The sequence below is a fragment of the Staurois parvus genome, unplaced genomic scaffold (assembly GCF_062004578.1).
Source record: "Staurois parvus isolate SC_StPar_1 unplaced genomic scaffold, SC_StPar_1.0 ptg000476l, whole genome shotgun sequence".
Classification (NCBI taxonomy): domain Eukaryota; kingdom Metazoa; phylum Chordata; class Amphibia; order Anura; family Ranidae; genus Staurois; species Staurois parvus.
Genome location: NW_028318272.1, coordinates 4,005,921 through 4,033,038, shown reverse-complemented (window position 1 = coordinate 4,033,038; position 27,118 = coordinate 4,005,921). Strand labels below are relative to the sequence as shown.

Here is a 27,118-nt window from a genome sequence, read left to right as displayed (position 1 = left end):
CTTTCTAACCCTATCCAAAAGAAAAAGTTTTAGCTGGAAATCCTCTCTAAAGCTAGTCATAGATGGTTCGAATCTTGGCCGTTTCTGCAGTGACCGGCCGAGATATGAACCATGTCTGGGCAAGCTGAACAACCAGCCTGTTGAGTTTTACATGTGATTATTGCCAGCAGATATTCTAGCCACTAGCAGTAATCACTGTGTTCTTCCAGAGGGGATGGCTTACCCTGCCCTCCTGCCAAGAGAACACAATGGCTCAGCGGGAAGGATTGCGGGAAAGAAAAATCACTCAATTCCCCCATCAACACACTCAATGTTGATGGAGGAATTGAGTGATTTTTCTTTCTTGCAACCCGTGGATGCAGGAAAGAAAATCGCACTGTCTATGACCAGCTTAAGCTGGCCACAAACATTTAGTGAAAGTCGTCAAACATGGCATCACAAACCCTCTAGCTGTAAAATTTCAACATTGAATCAGACAGGCTAGATTACTGCATCATTTTGCCATTGTTCTCTGAAAGGCTGGTGGCACTGGGAACACCACATCCTCCAATTACCACTCCTCCATGACACTTACATCAATGTATGTGCCTTGCTGAGCCCAATGTGCATATAAATAATGTGATCTACAGAGAGTTCAGCCTGAAAGTGGATAAGGTCTGCATATCTGAAATAACAAGTCTATGGGCATTCTTATTCTTCGACAGCACTTAACAGAGTAATATGGACACATGTAAAAAAAGGAATGATGTGAAAGGAAGATATTTGTAGAGTCTCTCATAACCCAATTTTTTGTTTTATTTGAATGGCAAATAAAAAAAAATTACTAATGGATTCTGGTTCTGCTATAGGTAATACGGGCTCTTTTCTAAGCCATCTGCACCCAGAGCCATGTGCATCAGATTCTTTCTTTCATTTTCAAACAAGCACTCAAAACATCTGAAAAAATTATTTATCTGCTTTCAAATATTTTCCTTCTTTTATCTTTTGATACACTATACTCTTAATTAAAACCCATGCAAAGACACCCACAACAGTTTCATATACCTTTCATTATTAGAATGCCGACATATTCCTTGCATGGGGATTTCCTGCAAGAGAAAAGGTAATATACTGTAAGTCAGACAACACAAGCTGTATTTGTTTTACCAATCTCAGTCTTAAAGAATATGTTACCCCAACATTTCATATTCCTGACATGTCTGCTATACCATATACTTGTGTTAAAACATACCCTGTTCTCATTGTATTGCTTCCTTTGTGTGAAATACCTGGTGATCTTGTCAGTTCCCTTGCTTTCTTATTTCAGTACATCCATCTCAGCGTGGTCAGTTTTATGGCTTTGCTAGGAGAACACAACCTGCCTGTCCTCCAATAGTCAGACCTGTGCTGACAGGCCCCCCCACCCCTGCACAGTTATTCACTGGAAAGATCAGTGTAATGCTGCTTCTCCACCCCCACCACTCCAAGTTCCTTATACAACTGAGAATAGAGACTATATGACCCTTTATACGAAGAAAACAAAGGTACTATTTTATATATATATATATATATATATATATATATATATATACACATGCATATACACACATACATACATACATACGGTATATAGATATATACACACACATATATATATATATATATATATATATATATATACACACACACACACACAGTGCTAACCATAAATGAGTATACCACTTTTGAAAAGTAACATTTTAATCAATATCTCAATGAACACAAGAACAATTTCCAAAATTTTGACAAAACTGAGTTTTATAGAACATGTGTTTAGCTCATTACATGAAAGTAAGGTTAATAATATAACTTAGATTACAAAATCTTCAATTTTACTCAAATTATGCAAAAATGAATATACCCCACAACAAAAATGACTCCATCTAGTATTTTGTATGGCCTCCATGATTTGTATGGACAACACAAAGTCTTCTAGGCATAGAATGAACAAGTTGGCGACATATTGCAACATCTGTCTTTTTCCATTCTTCGTGAACGACCTCTTGTAGAGCCTGGATGCTGGATAAAGAGTGATGCTCAACTTGTCTCTTCAGAATTCCCCATAGGTGTTCAATTGGGTTTAGATCAGGAGACATACTTGGCCACTGAATCATTTCCATCCTGTTCTTCTTCAGAAATGCAATAGTGGCCTTAGATGTGTGTTTTGGATCATTGTCATTTTGGAAAAGTGCACGACAACCAAGGGCATGAAGTGATGGTAGCATCTTCTCTTTCAATATATAGAGCAGTACATCTGTTAATTCATGATACCATCAATGACATGCAGTTCCCTGACATCAGCAGCACTCATGCAGCCCCACAGAAGGACACTGCCGCCACCATGTTTCACTGTAAGCACCATGCATTTTTCTTTGTACTCCTCTCCTTTGCAATGCCATACAGTTTTGAAGCCATCAGTTCCAAAAACATTTATCTTGGTCTCATCACTCCAGAGCACTAAGTCCCAGTAGTCTTTTTCTTTTTCAACCTGGGCCCTGGCAAATTCTAGGTGTCTTTTTTGTGCATGGGCTTTAGAAGAGGCTTCCATCATGGACAACACCCATGCATGCCATTCCTCTGCAGTGTGCGGTGTATTGTTTCACGGGAAACAATCACCCCAGTTTGGCTTTCTACTTCTTTAGCTAACTGCAGTGAACTTGCATGGTGATTTTGCTTCAACTCTTCTCATCAGAAGATGCTCCTGTCGAGGTGTTAACTTCCGTGGACGGCCTGGACGTCTCTGTGAGAAGGTTGCAGTTCCATCTTTGTTAAATTTTTGTATGACTTTTGCTACAGTATTCTGACTGTTAAGTAAAACTTTCCTGATCTTCTTGTAGCCTTCACCTTTCTTGTGTAAAGAAATTATTTTCTTTCTTAGGCCTTGTGACATTTCTTTTGCATGTGGTGTCATTGCTGATAATTCAAATTTGGAAGGGGTTTTCTATGTTAAGTAATGCCCTTTTATAATTAACTGTATGGTGGACACCTGTTTAATGAATAATTATATATACACACACATTTGCCTTTCATTTTTTATACACACACACACATTTGCCTTTAGTTTCTGTTTTAAATGAAATGGGTTGTTACAAGGTAAGTGTTCATATATACTTTAATTTTGTGGAGAAAATATGGAAACTGTTCAATTAAAGTGTAATTACAGCTTACACCTAACTAGTCTTAAAACAGTCCCATACCCCCTTCTAACAACTATGCTAACATAAGTAAGTTGTATTTACAGTACTTACCTATTTTCAAGCAGCTCCAGTCCAGTCACGTGATCCCCCCTGTGCCAGCCAGCAGGGCTGCAGGGGAGAGGAGAGAGCATTTCAACAATATAGCAGTAGATCACTTCTATATTGATCAGTTGCTGAATGACTGCAGCCAGCAATAGATTGCTGTTAGAAGCGATCTGCTGCTGCACAAGGGGTCTGGATCTGGTTTCCACTGAAAAAAAAAGTGTAAAAAACAGAATACACAGTGTGTGTTTGTGTATATATTATTTATCCAACATGAATGCCCGGGTCACAATAATGATGTTAGATGTTCTGGATGATAGAAAGGAGAGGAGAGAAATCGGCTGCACAGGTCTGGGAAATTGAACTGTGATCATTGCAAGAAAAGGAAAGAAAGAGGGTTTCTCTCCTCTCTTACCACCGAGACTCAGCATGGGATGCCTGCAGGGAGGTTTCCCGCACTTCTTCTGTGTGAACTCAAGCTATGAAATGTCTGGGTTCACACAGAAGCAGTGTGGAAACCGCAGGCGATTTGGACAGGAATTGCATTCCTGTTCAAATTGAATGCTAATCTTTGCGGTGCAATTTGCATCCATTAATGCAAATTGCACCACAAAGTATCAGTTAAGCTATCAGGAGTATTTTCACAAGTACAAGTACTCGTGAAACTACTCGGTATTGGCACCGATACCAGTATCAGTGCATCCCTACCGGGGACAATCTGGTCCTTGGTCTTCTCTGTGACAACTCGGTGGCAGATCACATCCTGAGCTTTGTGAACACATGGGAAGCCAGGAAACAGCGCAGATAAGCGTGATGACCCCCTCTCTCCTCCTGTAAATGTAATCTAGTGGCAGTTTAGCTGCTCGGATTACTTTTACTTGAAAGAGAATCATTGGCTGAGAAAAATGATATCGGATCAGTGGCGGACTGACCATTCGAGCACTCGGCACTGCCTGAGGGCCCGGGGTCAGTAGGGGGCCCCATGAGATGCCACTGGTACCTTTCATTGGATTTTTCATAGCCTTTTTTGGGTGTGGGCGAGGACACAGGGACCCCATGATCCCCATTTGCCCGGGGGCCCCATGAGTTGTCAGTCCGCTCCTGTACCGGATCCTGGTTGTAGCCTCAATCATAATCCCGGCATCACCGCTTCCCTATTAGGGCATATATATACTATTGCCAGTAGGGAAGCGCTACTATTTGCGCTATCTCTAAAAAAAGTTTGTGTAATACATTAGGGCAGACCACAAAACCTAAATACTATATTTGTGAAACCAAGATATTGAAAAAACAAAACAAAAAAAAAACTCCATACTCTGGGACAGATTTATTTAAAAAAGGTCTGGGAACTCAAGCGGCATAAATCTTTACAGTAGCCATATGCCAAAACACATAACGTAAAAACAGCAGCAGTGGCTACATTCTCTCCCAGCTCCTTTGCAGCAACTATAAGGTGTGGGTGTACAATACCATCGAAGAACACCATTGCACTGTGTTTACGATCCTCAGCTTCTAGGAGAAAAATCTGAAAATGTTGAAAAATCCCACTAGTTGCTGAATGACCATTATTGGCTGGTGTGTTGGCATTACCAAGGGCCAACATGTTATTCAGGCCCAACACACATAATTTCTACAGCTCCCCTATGTGTCCCTAAAACAGACTGTACATTATATAATCTGACTGTACAGTCTCCTTTAGATCTACCATCATTATGTAGTTTAGGGGCCTGCCTGATTTCATACAAATTGAATGGATTGTTTAGGTTTGTCTTTATATAACATAATTTCAGTAAATGTAAAGAGGATTGTACAGAGATTGTACAAGCAAATTTTTATAGTGTATGGCCAGCTTTACAATGAGGCTATTTGAGATCTTAAAACAAAATTGCTAGTCGGAAAGGTGTTTTCCTAGATGAAGCTTTGCATTTCTCTGCTGCCAAAACAGCTTTCCCTTTCCTCTAGCAAATTTGACAACGTGCATTTGCCACAAAACGCGTTAGGCGATTCTACTTTACCTACCACTACTACCCACATGGTCCACACCTTGATACGGGCGGCCATCTTTACAATACTTGGAATTGTGAATTGCACTATGTAAGTGCTTCATTTGTTTTATACTCCTTAATAAAAGTTACTACACTATCGGAAGCCTCTCTCTTGGGTTTATTTCTGAGCCCTGAAGGTGACTCCTGTTCCATGAGTGCACACCGCACCCCCTGGAGGTCGCTGACACAAAAGGATTCCACTACATACCGGATGAGCGTTTATCCCACTGGATACCTGGTAATGCCATAATTGGAGAGGACGCAGATGATTCTGGTGACCACAGCAGAGACGACCACCACTCCGGCAGGTTTCCTGATCCATTGACCAGGAGTAGGTCATTTTACTCCAATGCGCTACTATTTGCGCTATCTGGTTAGTGCACTCTACAGCCACACTTCCTACCACAGATGTCACAGATTTCTTTATGTCACTCCAATGATATATTGACTTTGACACTATGTACACTTTTTTGACCATGAGAATGTTGTAGTATTGGTTGCATATACCATTACCTTTATGCTAGCTGCGTTTATACCCATTTAGGTGGTCACATTGCATTGTGAGACAGATCTTTATACCTTAGCGCTGCATGTTTTCTTTTCGTGACTGTTACCCCATGAGGCGTTTTGGAGGGTTGCCTTTCATGCCAGCTGCTTTTATATTTTGTTCTAAAACTATCCAGCGCTCGTTTTACCCCTTTTTTATCTCTTTTTTAATTCCTGCAGTATATGTGCAGTACAGCATATCTCCCTGCTGCCATTTTCATCCAAACTCCTTGAGCACTTAGCCTATAATCGCCTAAGCTCCCACCTCACCGACAACAACCTCCTTGATCCCCTACAATCTGGCTTCCGTTCCCTACACTCCACCGAAACCACCCTACTCAAACTCACCAACGACCTGCTAACCGCCAAAGCCAATGGCCACTACTCAGTGTTACTACTCCTCGACCTCTCTGCAGCTTTCGACATGGTCGACCACCCCCTCCTCCTCAAAAGACTATACTCTTTTGGCCTCAGAGACTCTGCTCTCTCCTGGCTCTCTTCCTATCTATCACAATGCTCCTTCAGTGCTACCTATAAGGCTGCCACCTCCCCCTCACTCCCCCTCTCTGTTGGGGTCCCCCAAGGTTCTGTCCTCGACCCCCTTCTCTTCTCCATCTACACCTCCTCCCTTGGTCAACTGATACACTCCCACGGCTTCAACTACCATCTCTATGCCTATGACACGCAAATCTATCTCTCTACCCCTCACCTCACCCCTTCAGTCCCCGCCCGAATCACTAGGCTTCTGAACGACATATCAGACTGGATGTCACTCCACTTCCTCAAATTAAACCTTGCCAAAACCAAGCTCCTAGTTTTCCCCCCAGCCCTCTCCATCATGACCAACAACGCCACCATGAGCCCCACCCCGCAAGCCAGAGTACTAGGTGTCATTCTAGACTCCAATCTGTCTTTCCAGCCCCAGATCCAATCGCTGACAAATTCATGCAGACTCCACGTCCGCAAGATCTCCAAAATACTCACGTTCCTAACTCCAAAAACTACTGTACAAAGCAACTCATTCACTCCCTTATCATATCACGACTTGACTACTGTAACTCCCTCCTCGCTGGCCTACCCCAACACAGCCTATCCACGCTTCAGTCTATCCTGGATCTTGCGGCCAGACTCATCCACCTTACCAACCGCTCCGTATCTGCCACCCCTCTCTGCCAATCCCTCCACTGGCTTCCGACTGCCCAAAGCATTAAATTCAAAATACTAACATTGATGTACAAAGCTGTTCATAACACTGCCCCAAACTACATCACCGACCTAATATCTATCTACCACCCAAAACGCACTCTCCGCTCCTTACAAGCCCTCCTACTCTCCAGTTCCCTGGTCTCCTCCTCCCATGCCCGTCTCCGGGACTTCTCCAGGGCTTCCCCCATCCTCTGGAACTCACTACCCCAAATCCATCAGACTGTCACCTACCCTCCTCACCTTTAGGCACACCCTGAAAACCCATCTCTTCAGAGAAGCCTACCCCGCCCTCACCTAACTGCTGATCTCCTCCACTCTCCCCACCACTCCTTCCCCCACAGCTATTTCCTCCTGTACCACTCTCCCCTCCCTCCTAGATTGTAAGCTCCAAGGAGCAGGACCCTCGAACCCCTCATGTATTTTATTGTATTGTTACTGTACTGTCTTATGTATTGTCTCCCATTGTAATGTACAGCGCTGAGCAAACTGTTGGCGCTATATAAATACTGTGTAATAATAATATGTTCTCAGCGTGAACAGAGCAGATTACCAAGCTAATGTGAGTCCAGTTTATGCCATAACACTTGACTTAACCTGACCATACAACATAATGTTTAAACAAACTCTTTAAGTTACCCTAAAGTGAGATCTTAACACTTTATCCTCCAACACAAAGTATTTGGACGTCTCTGTGAGAAGGTTGCAACAGGGATTTTGGCCCACTCCTCCACACAGATCTCCTCTAGATCTGTCAGGCTTCAGGGCTGTCGCTGAGCAACACGGAGTTTCAGCTCCCTCCAAAGATGTTCTATTGGATTTAGGTCTGGAGACTGGCTAGGCCACTCCAGAACCTTGATATGCTTCTTACGGAGCCACTCCTTGGTTATCCTGGCTGTGTGCTTCGGGTCGTTGTCATGTTGGAAGACCCAACCACGACCCATCTTCAATGCTCTGACTGAGGGAAGGAGGTTGTTTCTCAAAATCTCACAATAAATGGCCCCATTCATCATCTCCTTAATACAGTGCAGTCGTCCTGTCCCCTTCGCAGAAAAGCACCCCCAAAGCATGATGTTACCACCCCCATGCTTCACAGTAGGGATGGTGTTCTTGGGATGCAACTCATCCTTTTTCCTCCAAACACGACGAGTGAAGTTTAGACCAAAAAGTTCTACTTTGGTCTCATCTGACCACATGACTTTCTCCCATGCCTCCTCTGGATCATCCAGATGGTCATTGGCAAACTTCAGACGGGCCTGGACATGTGATGACTTGAGCAGGGGAACCTTCCGTGCAATGTATGATTTGAAACCATGATGGCGTAGTGTTCTACCCACAGTGACCTTTGAAACTGTGGTCCCAGCTCTCTTCATGTCATTGACCAGCTCCTCCCTTGTAGTTCTGGGCTGATTCCTCACCTTTCTTATCATCACTGATACCCCACGAGGTGAGATCTTGCATGGAGCCCCAGTCCGAGGGAGACTGACAGTTGTCTTTAGCCTCTTTCATTTTCTAACAATTGCTTCAACAGTTGACCTATTTTCACCAAGCTGCTTGGCAATTGCCCCGTAGCCCTTTCCAGCCTTGTGGAGGTCCACAATTTTGTCTCTGATGTCTTTTGACAGCTCTTTGGTCTTGCCCATGGTAGTAGTTGGCGTCGGACTGACTGTGGGGTGGACAGGTGTCTTTAAAGAGCTCAGACAGATGCTACTAAGAGATTAATAAATGGAGTAGAGGTGGACTTTTTTAAAGGCACAGTAACAGGTCTTTGACAGTCAGAATTCTTGCTGTTGATTAGGTGTTCAAATACTTATGTTCAGCAGTGTAAGACAAACAAATTCTTTAAAAATCATTCAATGTGATTTACTGAATTTTTTTTCAAAAATTCTGTCTCTCAGAGTGGGAATGCACCTACAATGTGAATTTCAGACCCCTCCATGATTTCTAAGTGGGAGAACTTGCAAAATCGCAGGGTGTTCAAATACTTCTGTTCCTCACTGTAAATATACTGTTGGCAAGCTCAGCAAGCTAATAACTTATCACAAACTAATAGCTGAATATGGGCTCTCAGTAGGGTAATATTTTATACTGCCCACTGCTCAAACAAATGTAGAGTAGCTTTTTGTTTTCTGGACTTACACTACCAATACTGGAGGTCAATGCACAACACAAACACGGAACCAATTTTGTTGACCTAAAGTCATTCTAACATGTAAAATGTCACTTTCAATATCAAGCCAGGAAATATTCCTACCATGATGCAGGGTAAGAAGTCACTATTTTAAGGGCACTATGGGTGATATCTTAACCTTGCCTCATAGCTGCAGAGTTTGTAAAGCAGAAACAAAGGAGGCAGCTTAGGGATAAAGAATCTGCCTTTAGTGTCTAAACAAAATATAAATGGTTGAAATTACTGGTACATATACCTTAGTCACTGGAGTGTGGCAGTGGCAGTACAATTAATAGCACCAATAATATACTCAAGGCAATTTATAATTATTTTTAAGTATTAAGAATATAGCTACTTACCCGCTTTGGTTTTCCATTTGTGAGAGGAATGTCAGTGCTAGAGTGCTCACTAGAGTCCAGGTGTGAAAATGGCCTTGCAGCTCCCCATGACTCAAGATATCGGGTCATCCTAACTGAAGGTCGAACCTTCAGGCCATCACTTACTCGAGGACGAGGAATATGGTTGTTCTGGCTCCGGCGTTGTCTGAACTAACAACAGTGGAAAGCACAGCATATTATACTGAAGAAACATACTTCTATATACGCCATACTTTATACATAGTTAAATCGTATTGGCAAACTACAGATCTGAACACACATAATATTCTGGGCATTATCCATACCTGACACAGCCAAATTAGTGTTTACTGTTTTACCTGCCAACTGATTTCTAATTTGGTCAACCTTGTGATTAACACTGTACTGCCTCTACTACCTCCTGTTTATGCTTTTCTGCTTCCCCAAATCACCTCCCTGCTAACTGGACAGATCTGAAAATGCTGATTCATTGTTCAGTGAACAAGCTGGAGGCAAAGAGGTGACACTGGAAGGTGTATTGCTGAACCAAAAAATAAGTGCATTACCTATCTGCTTGAATAGTGTTACAGATATACTGTATGTAAACAATAAGATTTGCTTAACAGAATTAGAAGGACTTTGGCAGCTAAAACATCAGCTCACACCTAAAAACTTACACTTACCCTCGGATCAATGACAAGGTAAGTCTTAATGTTCATCTCCTTAAGATAAGGATCCCTTAATTCTCCGTATCCTTCTTCCACACTGTAAGCTCCATTTAAGTGTTTCAGTGTTGCTTCAGTGATGTGGACCCGACTGATGAACAAAACAACAGGAATACCATTATATTTAAGACATGCTCATATAAGGGATTTACTTGGTGTATATATACAGAATATATTATTGAAAATCATCCAGTTTTATATCTTCAAATTATTAAATACACTCATCAAAAGTCAACTTAGTCTATTTTATTTATTTCAGATACTTATATTGCGCCGTCAATTTACGCAGCACTTTACATATATATTATACATTCACATCAGTCCCTAACACTCAAGGGGCATACAATCTAAGGTATTGATTCCCTATATTCCAATAATGGACCCATTACGCTTCTGTACGTCTAGTAACTACATTTTTAACTTTAGAAAGCTAGTCTATACACAGTAATATCTGTCAAATAGTATCTTGTGATACTGATTAAAAACTCTGCTTTTCAAACTGTAAGAAATAATTAAAATTTTAATTATTTAATTTACATTATACCAAAAGGTATTAGATAATAAATATATAAAATATTGGATACAGACCTGCTGCATGATAACCTTACATACATAGGTATAGTTAGCAAGGTTGAATAAAGACGTCAGTCCATCCAGTTCAACCTGCATGGGTATGTGATGTCAATACCATTTCCCATATCCCTGGGTATTACGTTCACTAAGATGCCTAACTGAGTTTTTTGAAATTATCAACACTCATCTGTCAACACCACTAAATGTGAAAGTGAGTTTCACATCCTTACTGTTCTGACAGTAAAGAATCCCTTAGGCAGTTTAAGGTTAAACCGCTTCTTGTCATACTTCACTGAGTTGCCACATGTCCTCCTAAGTGATCCGAGACTGAATAGCATCCTCCCTGTGCTGGAATCACCATTGAGATATCTGTATATTGCTATCGTATCCCCCCTTATGCTTCTCTTTTCTGGCAGAATAAGTTTAATGCTTGCAGTCATTCCTGGAAACCGTGGACTCTTATTAATTTGTCCTCTTATTAAGTTTGTCCTCTTTTTAATTAAGTGAATTAATTTGTACTCTTATTAATTATTAAAGTCCTCTTGTTAATTTGGTTGCCCTTCTATGGACTCTCTTCCGTTCCAGCACATTCTACCTGAGGACTGTGGACCAGAAATGGATGGTATACTCAACATGTGGCTGGACCAGAGTTTTGTAAAGTGGCAAAATTATAGTCTTATCTCTTTTTAATACATGCTAATAGTGTGCTGTCTTTGCTTGCTGCAGCTTGGCATTGCATGCTATTGCTGAGCCTGTGATCTACTAGGACCCCCAGATCATTTTCCAGCCTGGATTCCCCCAAAGGTTCTCCCCCTAGTAAGTAACTTGCATGCATATTTTTAGCCCCCAAGTGCATTACCTTACATTTCTCAACATTAAACCTCATTTGCCAGATGTGCATCCCTTTAGTTTATTGAGGTCTTCTTGTAAACTTTCTATACATCCTGCTGTGCAGGTATTAACCTGCTTACATTTGTGTCATCAGCAAACACTGAGATCGAAGTTCTAACTTGGATATAGTCCATATACTTGGATAGAGTCCCTTATTATTATTATACAGGATTTATATAGCGTCAACAGTTTGCTCAGCCCTTTACAATATAACAGGAGACAATACAGCAACAGTACAGTTCAATACAAGAGGGATAGGAGGGCCCTGCTCCTCGGAGGTTACAAGCTAGGATCATCCCTTCCAATAGTTTACACACTATTAATGTAAGACTGACTGGCCTGTAGTTACTAGGTATATACATCTCGGCCCTTTTTAAATATTGGTACCACACTGGCTTTTTGCCAATCAGCTGGTACCATTCTAGTCAATAAATTATCCTTAACAACTAGGAATAATGGTCTGGCTGTAACCTGGCTACATTCTTTGAGGACTGTTGGGTGTAGGCCACCTGGTGATTTATTTATGTTAAGTTTTTCAAGTCTATTTTTGACACTGGCTTCTGTTAATCACAAGGGAACATTCTGTGTTATGTGACTAAAGAATGCATCCTCCTCCCCTATGAGTCTCTCATGGTCTATTGTAGCTGCCCTCAATGTGCTCTTACACTTCTTATTGCGCTCCTTGTAGTGTTGGAAGGCCGATGATGATGCCCTGGCCTTTATTTTTTAGAGGTAAATTTTTTATATGTCTTTTTACGCTAAAGTTTAGCCACCCAGGTTTAACCTTAGCTCTTTTATATTTGTTGCCAATTGGAATGCAGTGTTCAATGTTTCTAGGATTTGATCCCATTTAATAGTTTGTGGTATGGAGTGCAGTTTAGAAAACTTGGCTCTTTTGAAATTAAATGTCCTTGCACTACCCTCGTGTCTCCTTTTCCTAGGATTTAGAATGATTGTAATTACTCTGCGATTGCAGTTTCCTAAGTTATCCCTTATTTCCACATCTTCATTCAGATGCTTGATTAAGTTAAAATAAAAGTTTTATTTAAAAAATAGGTGAACATTGGCATGTGGCATCTAGCACAAGAGATAACAATTAACAGGCTTCAAAGTTGGCTCTACTGCTTGTCTGGTGATGTAGGTGATGAACAAACTGTGGCACTCAGTGGAGTCCAAAAAAAAGTTCTTCTCTATTACCTTTCTTATTGACACCCCTCTCAACTCATGTTGCTAAAAAGTATTAAAATACTGCATCTACGTGTCATTGTCATTTGATATTTGAATAGATGTGCCACCAGCAGGTAGCAAGTGCAAGCTGACATGTTACTAAATCATCTAGCAGAAAGAACAAAAAGTGAACAATTCACATAAAATGCTCACATCATTCAAATTACACTGAATGTGTTGACAGTTGGGATTTATGAAATGGAATGATGTGTGTATGGAAACATTGTATACCTCACACTCCTTTTGATCAAATTTACTAACATTAGAGCCAAACATATTATAAACACCTTACAGAAGAGTACGATGCTAACTATTCTCTCATTTGTGACACTAAAAAAGGAGAGAGACAGTTTTAGGCACGGTCACACACCCAGCAAGTAAAGCATCACTGGCTCTGACATTTATAAGTAACTCTGATAGCCACTTATATTTAACAATCTGAATTTACATTATATTTAACAATCTGAATTTGCATTATAGTTAACAATCTGAATTTGCATTATATGTAACAATCTGAATTTACATTATATGTAACAATCTGAATTTACATTATATTTAACAATCTGAATTTGCATTATAGTTAACAATCTGAATTTGCATTATATTTAACCATCTGGATTTGCATTAAATTTAACCATCTGAATTTACATTAGTTTACACAATCCGTTTCAGATATACCTTTTAGATTTACCAACAACTATGGGGTGAAAGGACAATGTAAACAATTTGTCTGTCAGATTTTCATATGTGATCTCTAAATTTGCATCTGCTCAGAAGCAATGGGGGAATAACTATTATTAGAAACAAATGTTTTGTATTACTCAATCCAAATATTAACAATAGTGCTGCGCTCCCGTGCTATTAATAGTGTTTACCCATAATATAATGTGATAATAAAATTAATACTTAAAACAAACTTATATTCATCTGTGACTTGTGTTCGTGATCAAATTATAAACCTGATTATTAACAAAACCAAAAAATATATAAAATATGATGACCAAAACAAAAATTATAAAATTTCCTCAATGGAATCCAATAAACCAAATAAACAATTACAACAAAAAAAAAAAATGTCCGTATTAAGTGAACAGTCCTCCTAATATATGGAAAAAACTTGTGACATCCAATGGGTGAAAAAAACCATTGAGTATTGCTATATTATGCGCTCACCTTCTTTTTAGCCCAATAAAATTTAGGCTAAAATCGCTATTTGTCCTAAAAGGACAGATGCAACTATTCCTGCTCCAAAAATCCTTCTCAGATGGTTCCACGTTGCAATATATTGATAATCCACCTGGTGGTTCTCCAAAATGATGCTCCCCGATGTCAGTCCAGCTGAGGAGAAGGTGAGAATTCCATCTATTTCTGTTGATGATGAATCATCTGTTGGGATGGTTGCATGAGTGGGAGATCCCTTCTTGCAGCGTTGATGTCCGTATTAAGTGAACAGTCCTCCTAATATATGGAAAAAACTTGTGACATCCAATGGGTGAAAAAAACCATTGAGTATTGCTATATTATGCGCTCACCTTCTTTTTAGCCCAATAAAATTTAGGCTAAAATCGCTATTTGTCCTGAAAGGACAGATGCAACTATTCCTGCTCCAAAAATCCTTCACAGATGGTTCCACGTTGCAATATATTGATAATCCACCTGGTGGTTCTCCAAAATGATGCTCCCCGATGTCAGTCCAGCTGAGGAGAAGGTGAGAATTCCATCTATTTCTGTTGATGATGAATCATCTGTTGGGATGGTTGGATGAGTGGGAGATCCCTTCTTGCAGCGTTGATGTTTCCAACCTCACCTGTGGCCGGATCTCTGCTGCTTCCTTGATTTTGATGGACAAAACAAGGCCGATGTTGTCCCTCTATAGATCCTAATAAAGTGCCTCCATCAGAGGAGGGAAGTGATGGGTCAGAGGCTGTAGAAGAAGCTATAGTGAGCAGTCTAGATGGACGAGGTGAGTCTTGTGTAGGTGGTGCTCCAAGAGTACACCTGATTAGTAGATGTTTAGATGTTGGACTCCTTCAGCTGCTCGGCTGACAATGCAGACTGCAGTGTAGACTTCACCTGTGTGATCTGTACAGCCAGAGCAGCTTCTTCCTTCTCCTCTGCTGCCACTTCCACCAACTTCTCCTCTCTGCTTCCTGTCTGTACCTGACATCACTTCCTGTCTGCATCTGTCCTTTCAGGACAAAAAGCGATTTTAGCCTAAATTTTATTGGGCTAAAAAGAAGGTGAGTGCATAATATAGCAATACTCAGTGTTTTTTTTCACCCATTGGATGTCACAAGTTTTTTCCATATATTAGGAGGACTGTTCACTTAATACGGACATTTTTTTATTTTTTATTTTTTTTGTGGTTGTAATTGTTTATTTGGTTTATTGGATTCCATTGAGGAAATTTTATAATTTTGTTTTGGTCATCATATTTTATATATTTTTTGTTTTTGTTTATAATCAGGTTTATAATTTGATCACGAACACAAGTCAAAGATGAATATAAGTTTGTTTTAAGTATTAATTTTATTATCACATTATATTATGGGTAAACACTATTAATAGCACGGGAGCACAGCACTATTGTTAATATTTGGATTGAGGTGTCAGCACTATTTATGAGTTAGTGTAAGGAGCTAGCAAACCACATGTGCATTTATTTTTTATTATTTTTGATTAATTGATTAATTCAAGCACTTTTGAATTTCACTATATTAGCTCACAAGTATTACTAGCACTTGATGTTTTGTATTACTGCTTCAATACATTTATAGGATTATTTTACCCTGGTACTCCTGCAGATTCCATACGATTAGCCAAGGAGACATCATGTGACCAAACATCAAACTGCCACTTCCGTAATCCTATGACACCACAGAGAACATTTCCAGAATGCACCCCAACCCTCATATTAATATCTGCTCCAGTGGCTTCTCTCACTTTCCTGAAGAAATAGAAATGCACATTTCAAGTGAACAAAAACACATGTACAGTACATACAAAGTCCAACTAAACACTGTGGGAGCTATCATTGTTACAATACATGGCACATGTGGCAAATGCTTTGTAACTTACAGAATCCAATCACTGTTCGACGTTTATCTTTTTTTCACTGTTCTAAAAAAATCTTTTATGTTTAAGGCTGAACACAGTGATGTAATGTGCAATCTTTCAACTCTATCTACTAGCTGCTGTGACTTATCTTTGACATATCTAATAAAGTCTTAACATTTAGCTGGAAATGCATACATATCTCACAACACCTCCATGCATTAACATTTTATAACCGATCGTGTGTTTTTTTTCAAACGTTTCAGGTGCTTTTTGTTTTATTTAGCAAAAAATAAACTCAGTGGTGATTAAATACCACCAAAAGAAAGCTCTATTCGTGTGAAAAAAATTATAAAAATTTCATATGGGTGTTGCATGACCACGCAATTGTAAAAGTACAACAGCGCTGAAAGCTTAAAAATTGGCCTGGGCAGGAAGGGGGTATAAATATAAGTAGTGCAGCGCTAGAAATGAAATATAAGAATATACTAATAGTGATGTATAAAATAGCACAAATGTATAACAAATATTAAAGCAACACAGTATATCCTTAAGAAATTAAAGCAATGGTGGAGCTGTATCGAACACCTTCACTAATATTGTAATATAGTAGTATAACACACAGTGCAAGTGATAGTCCAAAATGACTAATGGTAGTAAACCGCAATATGACTGAAAAGGGTGACTTGGTAAAATCCCAGTGAAACCTATAATTCGGTGCCGTGCAGGAATAATAGGTGAATTGCACACTCACCAGAGGCGCAATTTAAGTGCGCATTTGTGTCATATACACCAGAGGTTCCTTCGTTTGTAGATAGAGTGTGGCCTGGAATGGATGACTCCGCGATGAATGATGGAACATCTGGGGGTCCCCTTAATGAGTCTGACTGAAGATGGGATCTGCTGATTACAGCTCTCCTCTGGGCCCTGGGATGGTCACCTGGTGGTCTTCTTAGGTAGTGTAGTATAAAACAATCCTCGTGCACAAAGGATATGATACAGCATAACACTGACCAGCTGGTAAAACAGGGGGGCCGCCGGACCTCCCTGATCCGGTGGCTTGACGTCACGGCTAGCAAGGGCTTCTCCTTGACGCGCGTTTCGTATCACACGTACATCATCAGAAGGGTAAGTGCCATAGCTGCCGGACGTCAGGATGGCTATATATATATATATAGTGTGCAGTGTGTTGGGCGCCTGTATCAATTAAGCAGGCGCCATTTTGCCGATGTTCGGTGCGCTGTGCACATGCGCTCGGGCTTCATTTTGTTGAAGAAAAAAGTGCATTTTGTTGAAGAAAAAACATCAGGCACACACTCGGTGCCTTGTAGGGGAGCTTACCTCATTAATATGAGTGTAAGTGAATACACAAAGTGCCTCAATTGTAGGGAGCGGCTGCCATATGTATTGGACGGACGCCATATTGCCATCGTCCACCTGCTAATGCGCATGCGCGGCCGTTCGGGCGCCATTTTGTTGAAGAAAAAAGTGCATATATGCCTATCGCGCATATGCGAACGTCGGTGAGCACGAAAAAATGTCGGCCACACACTCGGTGCCTTGTAGGGGAGCTTACCTCATTAATATGAGTGTAAGTGAATACACAAAGTGCCTCAATTGCAGGGAGCGGATGCCATATGTATTGGACGGGTGCCATATTGCCATCGTCCGCCTGCTAGTGCGCATGCGCGAATTTAAACACCATTTTCTTGTAGACTAGCGTGCGGTATTCAACTTCATTGTATATGCGCGAAGTACGGGAATGAAATTCCTAAAAGAACATACCGAGTGTCAAAACGCTGTGCAGTTAGTGATTGGGGAGAGATTTGTCACTGGCTGAACACAGGGTCATACGGGGTTGAATTTTCTTATTCTAACTAATAAATATCCCCAATATATAAAACTAGTAAACACCTTTTAAAACATTATCATAAAAACATTTTTTAGAACATTCTCTAAAGGATCAAAAAAACATTTTATAACATTATATAACACGGGGGGAGCTACCCATATTGATGTGAATGTGTATTCACATTAATTATATGCATCATGTTACCATTAATAAAACACAATATTTATACAAATATAAAATTATAAGTGACGATGATGACAAACTGAAAAATCATATTAATAATATTTAGAAGTTTCTGAATATCATTCAAAAAACTGTCATAATAAATTAAAAATATTTTAGTATAATTTATCGACTCCTGTGGTGTATTCGTATTTATAACAACACATAATCAGAGTCTTTGGTTAGGGGTGATTATACATCTCATCAAACCCCAAGTAACACTATTTAAAGTGTCGATGTAAATAACTGATTAAATATCCAAATTTAATTAATAAAATGATTGTTAAATGACAGTATTAATTCCATTAAAAATTTATTATTGATATAATTGTTCAAAATTGCAATAATATATAAATAAATAATAATAATATGCATCCCCTTTGCCGGGTATTTGGCAAAACAAACCTATACTGTATGTAAACAGGATAATGTCCGAGTAAAATTATAATTAAGAACGTTACATGAACAGTATTAAAAACCCATACAATTAATAAATAAAAAAGGTATCATATGCAATAAATTAATATTGTAAACCAATAGAGGTCATGATGTTGACCAAAACCAATATGAATGTCAGACACTAAAATTGAATAAAAAAGTGGATATGGAAGCACTAGCTATTGTCAATATAACAGTTAATATCCACCTCCACGTTGTGACCAAGAGGGGACAAAGTTCTCATCTCATATATCCACCTCGTCTCGATTTGGGAGACAAGTCTAAGTTTATTTGTACCCCACCAGTGGTTTTGAACCATGTCAATACCAGAAATTTCAGAAAGGTAGGGTCTTGATTATGGTGGTATCTGAAGTGTCTGGACAATGGATGTTCTTTCTGGCCTTTTTTCATATTATTGACGTGCTCCCTGAATCTGTCTCTCAACCTCCTGGTAGTGCGACCAATATACTGCCGCTTACATGGGTACTCCAGGAGGTATACTGCAAAACGACTATGACAGGTAATGAACATGGAGATATCATATTTCTTCCCAGTTGTTGTGGAAGTAAATGTTTCGATCTTCCTTTTGCGTATGCCATTGAATTTGCATATAATGCACTTGTTGCATGGGTAAAAACTCTTCATGCTGGTAAAAAATGTGTCTATGGGTGGAGGATCTATAACATTTGGTGAAACTCTAGCTCTTAGTGTGGGAGCCTTTCTGAAAACTATTTCTGGATTAGCTGGTAGGGCTTTGGTCAGAACTGGGTCAGCCTTAAGAATGTCCCAATTCTTTTGGATAATTTTGCTAACTTGTTTGTACTGGATGGAAAAGGATGTGATAAAGGGACAAAATTTCTCATTTTTGCGTGTAGTGGAAGTAGCCAGCATAGTATCACGATCCATATTCGCTACTCGGGTCATCTCGCTATCAAGTATGTCTATATTATATCCTTTCTCCATAAACCTCTTTTTCAGGATAGTGGCTTTCTGATGGTAAGTATCAATATCTGTACATATTCTTCTTACCCTCATGAACTGGCCTCTGGGAATGTTAGCCAGCCATGAGGGATGGTGACAGCTGTCCATCGGGATGTAACTGTTCCTATCAGTACTCTTGAAGAAGGCCTCTGATACCAGAGAGCCTCCATTGTTGATCAATGTTACATCCAGGAAGTCAATTTTGGTGACACTATGATTAAATGTAAGTTGGATATTAAGATTATTGTTATTTAGGGACCCAAAGAAATTGATTAGTGATTGTTCTTCTCCTTGCCAAAGGAGGAGGATGTTGTCAATATATCTTTTATAGAATAAAAGCTCAGGCCAATCGCGAGAGTATATCATATCCTCCTCCCACTTGGCCATGAAGAGGTTGGCCAGGCTGGGAGCAAACTTTGCTCCCATTGCTACGCCCCTTTTTTGTAGGTAAAATCTATTGTTAAACCAAAAGTAATTGGTATGCATAGCAAAGTCAAGTAATTCCACAATGTAAAGTTTGAGCTTACTGGAGATGTTAGAGTTGATGTTAAGATAATACTCAACTGCAGATCTGCCATCTTCATGGTTTATGTTGCTGTACAGAGAGGCAACATCTGCAGTTACCAGAAAAGTCACTTATCTGGGATCCCATGTGAGGTTCTTAATCTCATTTAAAACCTGCTTCGTGTCTTTGAGGCAGGAAGGTGTGGTTGTGACCAAAGGGTGCCATCTCATGTCTCATGTCCTATATTTTCCATATTGTCATCAGGTGCCTGATGTAAATGTTCAAAACGATTATGGAGTGGGATGGGTGCTCTCTCCTAGTGTTCCGGTCTCCTCGGGGATCTATAGTCATAACGAAGTACTCGCATAGAGGTAAGAGGGTCAACAGACCCCAAAAAGAGGAAGCTGTAATAGATAAGGGGATCTTTAATTTAAGTGGCACCACCCTATCCCAACAAGAAATAAAGGTTCTTAATAAAGGTTTAAAGAATGCTCCTAAGGCTAAATTAAATAAATTCCAAATGTATATTGATATACATAAATTTACTAGGAGACTGGCAATCAAAAGATTAACCATCCACCACTGATTATACCACCCACCACTGATAAACCATCCACCACTGATTATAGGGCCATTCAATAATCCACCTCTACATTGAGGAACGCCTCCCTCTTTAACCCCCCTCCCCAATCTCAATCATACATAAATACATTTAAAGAAATGGTTATTAAAGATATGGAATCTATTAAAATAAACGTCCATATAACCAGACGGATGTGGACACAGGATTACAATCTTTGCTTGAAAAGAAAGACTTGGTGATTAGGCCCACTGATAATGGAGGAGGGGTAGTGGTACTTAACAAGACAGAATACATTAACCACTTGACTTCCAGAGGATTTACCCCCCTTAATGACCAGGCCTCTTTTTGCTACTCGGCGCTGCACTAATTCAACTGATAATTGCACTGTCATGCAATGCTGCACCCAAACGAAATTTACATCCTTTTTTTCACACAAATAAAGCTTTCTTTCGGTGGTATTTGATCACCTGTGCGCTTTTTATTTTTCACGCTATAAACAAAAAAATGCCAAAAGTTTTGATAAAAAACAATATTTTTTACTTTCAGCTATAAAAAATATATAGTAAACTCAAAGTTGGTTATAAATTTAGGCCAAAATGTATTCTGCTACATGTTTTTGGTAAAAAAAATCCCAATAAGTGTATATTGATTGCTTTGTGTGAAAGTTATAGCGTCTACAAACTATGGTATAGATACTGCAATGTACGCCATTTTTTTGCTATACAGCGCTGTGCTAGTTTAACGGACAATTGCGCGGTCATACAATACGGTACATAAATGAAATTTACATTCTTTTTTTTCCCACAAATTGAGCTTTCTTTTGGTGGTATTTGATCGCCTGTGCGGTTTTTATTTTTTGCGCTATAAAAAAAAAGGCTGACAATTTTGAGGAAAAAAAACTATATTTTGGAATTTTTGCTATAAAACATGTCAAGTAAAAAAAAATTAAAAATCAAATTTAGTCATAAATTTCTGCCAAAATGCATTCTGCAACATGTCTTTGCTAAAAAAAAAAAGCCCAATATGTGTAAATTAATTGGTTTACGTGAAAGTTATAGCATTTACAAATGGCGGGAAAGATACTGGGATTTTTAGGTTTTTTTTATACTAATAATGGCGACGATCAGCGACTTATGGTGGCGATCAGTGACTTATGGCGGCAATCAGCGACTTATGGCGGGACTGCGGCGGACATTCTCACATTGGGGGGTACTGACTTGGGGTCACTGACATCCCCAGTGACACCAATACAGTGATCAGTGCAAAAAAAAAAACACTGACACTGTACTAATGGCACTGGGGAGGAAGGGGTTAAGTTTATTTTTCAGGGAAAGGGTTAACTGTGCGAGGGGAGTGTTTTACTAGGGGGCGGGGGTGTGTACTGCAGGGAACACAGCTGATCGGGAGAGAGAAACTCTTCTGTCCCGATCAGCGTGTCCTCGAGCTGTCAGGGAACTGACAGAAAGCACAGCTACTGCAGCTGTGCTCTCTGTCAGCGATTGCAGCCGATCGCCGGGACATAGCCAGTAACGTCCGGCTGTGACCCGGCGACTGACATCCGCGGCTGTGATCGGCGGGACAGGTAGGGCGGCGGCGCCCCGCGCGCGCGCCCCCTACCTGTTTACAAAACACACGTTTTAAAACGTGCTTTTGCCCAGCCGTGCCGCCCTGCTGCCGTATTTATACAGTGGCTGGGCGGCATGTGGTTAATGAAGTTCAACAAATTTTGGATGATAGTGACACCTACCAATTATTGCACAAAGACCCACTTATCACATATAAACGGTCTTTAAAATTATTGATCAAAAAAGGTTATGAGAACAATATTATCAGTAAAAAAGAAAGGGACTTTTTATGCCCAAAAGTCCCTAAATTACCAGTCATCTATTGTCTCCCAAAGATACACAAAGACCCGGTCCATCCACCCGGAAGACCAATTATTAGCGGGATAGGATCTCTATGTTCCAGGATAGGCTAATTTATAGACCATTATTTACAACCTTTGGTCACTGAAGGGTATCACTCCATGTTGTTTCTTGTATTAATTGCTTTTGTATTATACCCAGAACACAGTCTCATTGGACTCATTGGATCCAATTGGGGCCTAAACCTGCCAGTGTATTATTAGAAGCACATATCGCTTTCAGATTGGGGGCTCGTCCCGGGATCGGAGAGTCATCCTGTCTGGTAAGTATCTGATCTATATTTTCTGATATTTACCATGACTAGGCTCTGGCTGAGTTCCCACATACAGTACTTTGGAAGTATGTTTTAATGAAAGGGTATAGTGTAAAAGATTGCCGGCCGGCATAAGTACTTTTGGGAAGTACTGAAGGACACGGGTTGTCCAGAAAATATGTATGTACTTTTGGTAAGTACGGGTACTTTTGGTAAGTACTTTTGAGGACATTGGATGTCCAAGGACACGGGTTGTCCAGAAAATGTGTATGTACTTTTGGTAAGTACAGGTACTTTTGGTAAGTACTTTTGAGGACACTGGATGTCCAGGGACACGGGTTGTCCAAGAAATAAGAAAATATTGACACTTGTAGGTTTGGGCTGCCAAAATTCTGTTGCTTATCTTTCTGTCGCGTAAAGTATAAGATAGTTTGTTGTGTGACACAGATGTCCAGGTGGTAAGTGTATGGACCGGTAGTTACGGGTTTTATGTTTTGCAAATGACTTGTCCTGAATGTGTATGTGGATTGTTTTTTAGTTATCATATCCCCGAAGGATATCTCATCAGTAAGGTAGTAAAGGGAAATAAACATAAGTTAGGAAAAGGACTCTTTTTTATGAAGGTAGTTCTAACATACAGGTAGAAAGAGTAAATTTACATTGTCAGGTAGAATTTCAGGAAGCACTCACAGTGGGAGAAGTTAAAAGACAGGTTAGAGAAAAGAGACATTATATACAGTGTCCCTTCCAGGACAAAAATTAAAGGGAACATCCATCCCATATTTTTACTTCTCTCCTGTCCTTTTTCTCTCTCTGTTTCTCTCTGCCTCTCCCCTCCTTTTTCTATTCTGTTGAGAGTGTTAATTGGTCACAGATCACTCGACCCGAGAAGGTACAGGTGTAACTAGATTCACATTTAGGAATTACTTTCACTTTCTTTTTTCCTTTTATTTTTCTGAAAAGATAAAATAGGACAAAATAAGAGTAAAAATACCCCTTGTCCCGAATTAGGGAAGTCATGTAAAGACTTCATAGCACAGATTTGTGGGACTTATTATTACCTAATAAATCCGTGGATAGACAATCTAGCAGGGTGAACTGAAGCAATGAGAAGTTCAAGTCCATTCCCGAGAACAGGAGATAATGACACTTTTCATATGGATATGATCAAAGGATTATGTTTAGGAGATACTGAGGCTTTCCCATACTACCCAGGAGATCCACAATGGGACAGGGAGTATATGAGGTGAGGAAGAGAAAATTGGCTTAAATATGCACCTTATTAATATGATAGGGCAGACAGGAAAATAAAAAGAATAAAGGAGAATCCAAAAGATAAACAGGCACCGGGATTACATGCTAGTAAAATGAGTAGAAATAAGACAACTATAGTGGTACCTAGTATACATCCACCCCCCTATGTTCCAGGTCCGGAAAAGGTACCTCCGGTATTTCGAATATATCCCTTCTTCTCCAAAGAGGACGTGGATTTTTCTTTGCAGCCATTGCAGCACAGCAGCAAATCCAACCCACAGCCCCATCCCCCATCCCAGTCCAGAGCACGGTGGAAGACCAACCTGAACCCCCACCCAAGGGATCCCCAGGGACACAGCAGCCAATCCCTGATTCCACACAGGATGAGGGAACGTTTTCTGCTGAAGGATTAAAAGAGACATCAGGGTCCCTATTTGTAGACTTGGCAAATAAAGCAGGAATAGGTAAAATTTTCAGTCCCGGACCGGCAGGTAGAACCAGACACAAGGTGGCGACACAGACCAAGCAATATCCATTTCTCACTGTAGGAGACACGTTAATAATTAAATGTTTGGAAATAGAGGACATTGACTGTATTACAAAACATTGCCCCGGTGGTGCCTGACATTCCGTCTCTTTCTTACAGCCATACTGTCTGATGCTGAATGTTTTTCAGTAATTGATTTAGCAAATGCATTTTTTAGCATCCCTGTTGACGCAGAGACACAGCCCATTTTTGCTTTTTGTTTAATGCCTCTGGGTTTTTGTAGATTCCCCTGTAGTCTACGCAATTGTTCTCCAGGCCACTCTGAGGGGGTGGACAGTGGACTATGGGTCAGTCCTGCTGCAGTACGCGGATGTCATCTGCCTCTGCAGTCTCACTAAGGGGGCCGGCCTGAAGGATGGGGAGAGTTTGTTGAAATGTCTTTTTGAAGGTGGACACAAAGTGTCAAAGAAAAAACTACAATGGTGTAAAACAAGTGTTGAATATCTGGGTTTTGTGTTTACAAAGGGGGAAAGGAAAGTCAGTCCAAAGAGAGCCGTGGCTCTCCTAAATCTTACCCGCCCACAAACCAAGAAAGACATGCTCTCCTTTCTTGGAGCCATTGGTTACTGCCGCCAGTGGATACCTGACTGTTCCTATTATGACAACTTGTTGAGACAAGCCACAACCCAGGAAATGTCAGAAATTGTTAAATGGTCAGATGACATGGTTGATGCATATGTGTATTTGAAAAATGCAATGGTAACTGCCCCAGGCCTTGGCCTTCCTGACTATGTAAAAATATTTCATGTGTATGCAAGGGACAATTGTAAGACCATGGCTGGTGTACTCGCCCAAGAGCACGGAGGCAGACTTCGCCCTGTAGCTTTTTTCTCAAAAATGGTGCCAGTTCAGGTCCAAGGCATGCCTGCATGTCTCAAAGCATTGGCATTTTGCGTTATGGCTGTGGAGATGTCTATGTCATTCACCTTAGGACACCCTACGATATTGCACACTATACATAATGTAGCTATTTTGCTAAGAAATATACACACTCAGTACATGTCCTCCCAAAGGCTGAGCGGCTATGAGGTCATTCTTTTGTCCAATCCTAATCTCACCATCAAATATGCATCAGCCACCTCAGGCCCTGCTCCCATTCTTAATGCTCTGTTAGGATTAAAGGGGGAGGATTTAGTAAAAGATGAGAAAGGTCTCTTTCTCAAAGAGGGGAAGCCACGCATCCCTGCAGCTAGTGCTCCCCTGTTCATAGAACACAGAAACTGGCAAAACATCTGTGAAGTTTTATTACAAGACTTCTACATTGCAGGTCTCCCCAAATTAGTGAAGGCTTTTGTATCCAGATGCATTGTTTGTATCTGAAACAATCCAAACATACCAAATAAGCCTAAGCATGAGCAACTACTATTATTCTTTTTACACATTTTCAAGTTGATTTCACACACATGCTAAAGATAGGAAAGAAGCAAGAATATTTTTTTTTTTTTGTGATTTTAGATGTGTTTTCTAGGTGGGTAGAGGCTTTCAAGACTACAAAGGAAGATGCCCAGACAGTTGTCCGTATTCTCACACAGGAAATTATTCCTAGGTGGGGGTGCCCTCTACAGATCAATTCAGACAATGGTCCTGCTTTCACCTCAAAAGTTTGTCAGGAATTAGTGAGAGCCCTAAAGATCAACTGGAAATTTCACATTCCCTATCATCCACAAAGTTCAGGGATAGTAGAAAGAATGAACAGGACCATAAAGGACAAACTAAGGAAAGCAACTGGGGGCACTTTTGCAAATTGGACGAAGATGTTCCCCGTTATTCTTGCAGAGATTAGGATGACGCCTAGTAAAACCACAGGATATTCACCTTTTGAAACTCTGATGGGAAGACCATTCCCCACCCTATGGGCTAGAACACCACTATTGTTAGAATCAGGAGATCTAGAGCAGATTAGGGAAGAGTATGTCCGTAAATTGATTGAAACTTTGGATATGTTTGAAAGAAATGTTGCTCGCACCTCTCCTTTTTCTTCACAGGTCCCTACACATCCTTTCCAGGTTGGCAATATCGTAGTGGTCAAGCAGCTAGCCTAGAACAAGAAGGCCGGATATCCATTCAGACCAGAGACCAGAGTGATCGCAGTGACTAGGACCACTGTCCTAGTAGAAGGTCAGCAAGCCTGGATCCATGCCAGTCGGGTGAAAAGAGTTAAAGTGGCCAAAGACACAGGCACAGGAGAGGACCAGGACAAGGTGCTGCCTATTAAAGGAGGTGAAGCAGGTGATGTAAATCCTCAAAGAGTGAGTGAAGTCGGTAACAAAGTCTCTGAAAATTAACAAGGTGAGCATTCTATTAGCCAAGGACTCTGGCAAACTATGGATTCTGCTGAGACTGATTATATTTTTAGTGTTTACCCCAATATGGATAGTGACTAACTGCATATACTCCCCAAAAGACCTGGGCGCTGTTCAGGTCATATGTGGCTACAAGGAGAACCAGAATATCTCAGCAAATACACACACAGTTCACAACAACAGTGATAATAATACTTCAGAAAACGCA

The 27,118-nt window shown here is 40.3% G+C and overlaps 1 protein-coding gene across 2 annotated transcripts in view; it reads right to left on the bottom strand.

Annotated features, from left to right (window-relative positions):
* The window catches only part of ADCY7 (adenylate cyclase 7), a 351,396-nt gene that overhangs the window by 44,535 nt on the left and 279,743 nt on the right, over positions 1-27,118 (bottom strand). For both annotated transcript variants that reach the window (XM_089689483.1, XM_089689484.1), the window contains 4 exons: positions 15,782-15,940; positions 10,261-10,393; positions 9,581-9,769; positions 1,045-1,088 (listed from right to left, as the gene is read on the bottom strand). In XM_089689483.1, the coding sequence (XP_089545609.1) occupies positions 1,045-1,088; positions 9,581-9,769; positions 10,261-10,393; positions 15,782-15,940 (525 nt within the window). The remainder of the gene's footprint in view (positions 1-1,044; positions 1,089-9,580; positions 9,770-10,260; positions 10,394-15,781; positions 15,941-27,118) is intronic.